The sequence below is a fragment of the Coenobita brevimanus genome, chromosome 47, assembly GCF_032717465.1.
Source record: "Coenobita brevimanus isolate Jiangsu-jjx chromosome 47, ASM3271746v2, whole genome shotgun sequence".
Classification (NCBI taxonomy): domain Eukaryota; kingdom Metazoa; phylum Arthropoda; class Malacostraca; order Decapoda; family Coenobitidae; genus Coenobita; species Coenobita brevimanus.
In genome coordinates, this window is record NC_137000.1 from 21,416,749 (window position 1) to 21,422,946 (window position 6,198).

General features: G+C 57.4%; 1 protein-coding gene across 1 annotated transcript; it reads left to right on the forward strand.

Annotated features, from left to right (window-relative positions):
* Positions 1 to 3,311: 3,311 nt before the first annotated feature.
* LOC145399113 (uncharacterized) lies at positions 3,312 to 5,918 on the forward strand. The gene is made up of 2 exons (XM_080271857.1): positions 3,312 to 4,826; positions 5,145 to 5,918. The coding sequence occupies exons 1-2, from the start codon at positions 3,312 to 3,314 to the stop codon at positions 5,916 to 5,918; spliced, it is 2,289 nt and encodes a 762-aa protein (XP_080127983.1).
* The last annotated feature ends 280 nt before the right edge of the window (positions 5,919 to 6,198 follow it).

Here is a 6,198-nt window from a genome sequence, read left to right on the forward strand (position 1 = left end):
ATAGTGTAGAATATTTATTGTTGATGATTATTTAGTGTTTGAGTTATGCAGATAACTGAAGTAAGTATGTGTATTTAAGCTGTAACTATACAGCACGTTTTATATGTTTGTGCAGAAGCTTATTGTCTATCACTGTGTATTGTATAAATGAAGTAACTACGTAACTCACTAATTTTTACCGTGGTGGGAATGGTGTTAGTGATGGTGCAGGCGGTGAGTTGACTGACGTGGCGTCTTTTCAGCAAGCACGCATGATGACGTCGACTTTCCACACTGGTAGCTGTGGTGAGTGAATGAGTAGCGATGAGTAACTTGAGTGAAGATGAGTGAGTAAGATGAGTTGTGAATATGGACTTGGTATTTGCTTCGTCGTCTTGACCTCTTCACTCCTGCGTCATCGGTGTAGGTTGGGTGGATGTAGCAGAGAGAGGAGGGTGAGTTCTGGTGGTTATGAGTTATGAGTCGTGTCTCATTCTTCGTTTGTTTGTTCCGTTTTTCTTTGTCGATGTTTTCTCGGTCCTTTTCTCTTGTGATTTACTCGTTGTGGGATGAAGACTGCCGCTACTTGTAGGTGCGTGTAGAAGATTATACAGACGACTTGTAGAGTTGTTACTTGTAGTTGATTGTAGATGGTTGTAGTTCGTTCACTGTAGAACTGAGGTTAATCTTGTAGAGTCTCGCCTGCCTTTGTAGAAATTCACTGTTGATTCGAAGACGAGGTGCGTTCTTTTCGCTGCTACCAGACTTTGCTGCCTGCCTCCACACCAACATCTCCTGCTCCTGTCTTGCTTCAACAAGGGTAACAGCTCTCCGGTTCGCCGTCGATCGAGTTGCTCTGCCCTTTTTGTCTCTCGCCGGTGCTTGAGGTGTTGTTGTTGTCGTTGCTCACTGCCTTCATCCTGACCACGCCTTGGTCTCCAGCCGCTGTTGTGTACCGGGGTGCGCACGCTTGTGTGCACTCGCCCTTCAGTGGTTTCTTTTTTGCCTCTTACTGTATTTCCTTTTCGGCTCTTAGTGTTCCCCTGGTACGTGATACGAAGCCGAACCCCGCGGTTTCCAGGCGCAGGCCTGGTACACAAAGGGGCCCCGTAGTCGGGGTGGTTATAGGAAGCTGCAGGGGTGAGCCAAAACTCTGGTTAGGGCTAGGAGTAGGCAAGACCTTCGGGGCTGTGGCAAGGACTGTCTCGCCCTCCGCTAGTGGGGGGGCAGTTTCCACCACAGTAGGTAGGCTCCTTCCTGTGTTTCTGTGTGCTTGTTTGTGTGTTTGTGTCCGTGCCTGTGTGAGTGATTCTGCCTGTCTGTCATGACAGGCAAGGCTAGGTCTAGACCCCCAGGGTCTTCAAGGAATCCTCTGCCATCGAGGATCCCGATACCTGATCCTTCTGCTAGAGTCCTCACTGCTGGAGATAGGGTTGGGACGGTTCCTGGGGCGTTGGGTGAGGGTATGGCTGCGGTCACCCATCCAGGAGCTGCCACAATTCGATGTGACTCACTATCGGTCACCCACCCACCTACTGACAAGGGCAAGAAGTGCTTAACTTATGGAAAGAATAGGGTGCAGCATGGATCAGGAGACAGCTCAACTGTATCTGCTGGCGATCGGGCTTGTCCAGGGAGTCCTGTCTCTGGCTCCTCTGCTTCCTCCTCTGCTGCACCCAGGAAGGTCGCCCGTCGCCATGAGGGGATGGACGTGATTCTGCCTGCTTCTCTGTCTCCAGCCCCCACCACTGCTCCTTCTGCCACCACTGCTACTGCTGCCAATCCTGCCGTTGATGCTGATGCCTCTGAGAGTGCTGAGGGGTTTACCCTTGTAACTCGCAGGGCTAGGCGTTCACCCGTTACCACGCCTGCAGCCCAGGGTTTTTCAGCGCCTGCTACAAAAAACCTCCACCTGCACCTCGCCCTTCTGTGTCGGTGGCAGCTCCCCCTCCTCCCCGCTCCTCCTTCCCCGCTTTCAGGGTTCCTCTGCAGCCGGGCTACACCACCAGCTACGACGCAGTTGCGGCCCTGGAGAGGCAGCTGCCGGGTCTTGCTGTGACCAATCGCTTTGGGAGGGACGAAAGCTGTGTATTGATTCCAGCAACAGAGGAGGCATACCTGCAACTCAAGGCGGTGGCAGAGGACGAGGCAGCTGTCATGAAGGTGGTAGAGGTAACACGGGGCGGACAGGTCACCAAGGCCGTGGTGATGGGATACCCTCGCCGTATGCCTGTGGACATCCTGCTCCAACACGACTTGGTAGAGGAGGCGACCAGGTGTCAGCACCAGAGGACTCGGGAGGAGACGCTGCAGGTGTGCGTAACCCTCCGGGGCCCTCTTGTTCCCTCCCTAGATCTGGGGAACTGGGGTGTGTACTGGCTGCGCCCTTACACTCCGGAGCCTCTGCGATGCTTCCGCTGCCAGAGGTTCGGCCACCACCGTGCGAGCTGCAACAGGCCTGTGGTGTGTGGGATGTGCAGCAGCTCCCACGAAACCAAGCAGTGCCTTGCGAGGTTCAAGGCGAAGGAGCCGGTCGCCGCTCACTGTCCCAACCGTGCAGGTGCTCACCATGCCTGGCATCCCAGCTGCCCTGCGAGGGGGAAGAGGGTGACTCAGGGCAGGAAGGGGCAAGTCTCTTGGGTGCGGCAGCAACAGGCATCGATAGCGACACCCGCTCCCCCAGGCACTTTTGTTTGGGGTCAGCAGCGCCGCTCTCAGAAGCCAGGCCCACCGGTTCTGAACGAGTCAGCCTTTACCCCCTTGACACCTGCTTTGAGGACAGCCAGTGCGGTGGCAGAGGTTCACCATCCAGCGACCCCGGTGGCTCGGGTGCCCTCACCTCCTCCTTCCCGGGCGGCTCCTGTGACAGCGCCAGTGTCTCAGGCGTCTACTCCAGAGGAACCGCTATTTACCAAGGACGAGCTGCGTCACCTTGGGATTCAGATGGCGGAGGCCATCACGAGTGCCGTGGCTCGGGCTTTGGGGGTTCAGCTGGGGTCAGGCCCCTTGGTGGCTGTGATCGACAGGTGGCTGGAGTGGAGCGTCGGCAAGCGGCGAGGGACCCCTGCTCCTGTCTCGGGCAGGCCTCCTCGCGCCCCTCGGAAGTCAGGCTCGCCCACATGGACGACTGCACAGAAGGCGTCCAGGGCTGGGGTCAGGGCTCGGCCCCGTCGTGCCCAGACTCCTGCCACTCCCCAACTCCCGTCTGCCCCTCAGGTGCTTCCATCAACTCCTCCTTTGACTCGGAGGTCGAGCGATCCCCGCCTCAGTCTGTCTCCGGATGCGGGGATGTCGTCTCCCTTCGCCTCCTCCAGTGGAACTGTGTTGGGGCAATGAGCAAGCTACCCCTCCTTCAAGAGGTGGCCGTCAGAGATCGCCCGCATCTTATTCTGCTGCAGGAAACCCTTCTGTCTGAGGGCTCCTCCTTTCGTTTGGCGGGTTATACCGCCCATCTCCTCCCTCGTGAGCGTGGTGTGTCCAGGGGCTGTGCCATACTGGTCCGTGACCACATTGCCTCCACTAGCTGTGTACCCCCTCCCTTCTGTGGAGATGGTGTGGAGGTCCAGGGCGTGGTGCTTCACTTGGCGGGGTCGCCCCTTACTGTGTACAATGTGTACCGTAGTTCTCGGGCAGCCCTGGAGCTGGGGGACTTGTTCTCCCAGGCTGGCGGGGGGCCAGTGTACATTGGGGGCGATTTCAATGCACACCATGCTCTGTTGTCCTCGCCTCTCCCCTCCAACGAGGCAGGTCGGCACATTTCCATCACTCTGGAGGAGGTGGGCGGTGTATCCCTGCTGAATGATGTCAACGAACCCACACATGTCCGTGGGGGTCGGCTGGACCTGGCCTTCCTCTCGGCTCCTCTAGCAGGCTCCACTGTGTGGTCGCTCCATCCCTACCTTATGAGCGATCACTTTGCCATTGTGGTGGACCTGCCATTGCCTCCCCTCCCTCTCTTCGAGCCGCCTCCGCTACGGTGGGATGTGGGCAGGGCTGATTGGGAAGCCTTTGATAAGGCCCTCACTCTCGCCTTCTCCTCCTCTGCCCCGGTGTTGGACCTAGAGAGTTGTGCAGATCAGGTTGCTGCCGTCTTTCGGCAGGCTGCTTCTATTGCCATCCCTTTGCGGAAGCGCTTTGCAAGGTGCTACCAGGACGGTTGGTTCCACTGCGATAGGGTCAAAGAGCTGAACCGCAGGCTTAATGCGGCACGCAGACAGTACTGGCGGCGCCGCACTTCGCCGTGCTGCCGGTGCTTATTTGCCGTGTCTCGTCATGTCCTTGCGGAGAAGCGCCGCCTTAGGGAGGAGGCGTGGATTGTATGGTGTCGCACCCTTGATTCTCACTCCACACTTCGTGAGATGTGGAGGAGAATCAGGTCCGTCTCTTGTCCACGTCCCTCCCGTCCGCCTTCGCATCCCGACCCTGTTGCAGAGGCTGACCGCCTGGCTCAGCACTTTGCTGACCGCTCCGCCTCCTCCAATCTCCCGCGATCAGTCTTGGCTGTTCAAGAGCAATTGTCCGACTCTCGTGCTGCGGCTGTCCAGGCTGCGTGTGGTCAGTCTGACCCAGCCAATTGCCCCATCACCAGTAGGGAGCTGCTGGCAGCTTTGCGGCGCAGGGCAGACACTGCTCCAGGCCTTGATGGGCTGACATACTCCATCCTGTCACATGCGGGAGATTGTGGTATGGAGCGGCTTCTTGGTCTGCTCAACCTCTCGTGGTCTGAAGGGCGTCTCCCGAGTTTGTGGAAGGCTGCTGTTATTCACCCCATCCTGAAGCCGAATGCTCCCGGTGCCATGCGCCCCATTTCCCTCCTTAGCTGTATTGCCAAGACGGCTGAGCGAGTTGTGCGGGCGCGTCTTGCATGGAGACTGGGTCCGCTTCACCCAAGGATCTTTGCTTATCATTCTGGCAGGAGTGCTTCTCACTGCCTTGCATCGTTCCTTGGGGAGCTTCGGGGTGGTGTGGGGATGGCGGTCTTCCTCGACCTCGAGAAGGCCTTCGAGCTGGCAAGCCCTGCGGTCATCTTGCAGGCTCTGGCGGCTCGGGGGGTGGGCGGTAAGCTTTTGTCATGGGTTAGTGACTTCTTTTGTGGTCGCTCAGCAGGAGTCCGATTTCAGGGGCGTCTCTCCCCCTTTTATGACTACCAGAATGGTACTCCTCAGGGGAGTGTGTTGAGCCCTCTCCTTTTTAACGTTCTGGTGGAGGGGCTCCTTGATGTAGACTTCGGTCGTGGGGTCACCCTCTTATCTTATGCCGATGATCTGGCCCTGGTCTTTACCAGGAGGGACTGCTTTGCCCAGGCGAACGAGGCTCTGGCCAGGTTGTATGGCAAGTGCTCAGAGCTTGGCCTCAAAATCAACTTTGCCAAGTCAAAGTGTTTGCCTTTTGGCCTCCTTCCCCCACATTTTCCACTCGTGCTGGGGGGTCACCAACTGTCCTTTGTGGCCGTCCACAAGCATCTTGGGGTGTGGTTTGATAGTAACCTCACCTTTGCGAGCCATGTCCGCTGTTTGCATGAGCGAGCGTCCACGCATCTCTCTGCCCTTCGCTCCCTCTCCAAGAAGAGTTTGGGGGCCTCCTATATGGTACTCAGAACTTTTTACACACACGCTATTAGGTCGCTGGTAGATTACAGTGCCATATGCTTGACTGGTCTTGCCCCGTGGGTTTCTCAGTCTCTTGAGGTCGTGCAGAATGACGCTTTGCGGGTCATTCTGCATGCACCTCCTTGGACCTGGCTGGTCAATCTGAGGTTGGAGAGCAGTTTCCCATCTTTGAGGGGTAGAATTATGCTCCGTGCTGCAGCAACTACTCTGCAGCTGGTACACCGCAGACCCACTCTTCCTGTCTCTGCTCTCCTCCTGCGGCTCTTGTCACGCCCTCCTGACCTGGCCCCTCGCCGAGACTGGGCTCGAGCAACGGTTGCTGTTGCATGACATGGGGGCTGCTGACTCCATCTGCCAGGTCCCTGATGCACCCTTTGCTGGGTTTGAGTATCCGCCCCCATGGGAGCCTCCCCCATTCCAGTTGATTTGTCCAGCACGTGCCAAGCCCCATGGCACCATCCCTGCCCTCCTCCGTCAGGATGGTCTCCACTGGGTTGCGGCTCTGGGATCTCCGGGATCGGCTGTGTACTACACCGATGGTTCTGTGGCGGCTGATGGTGCTGCAGGGGCGGCCTTCATTTTTGGGGACACGGTGGAGTCTTGGCGGCTT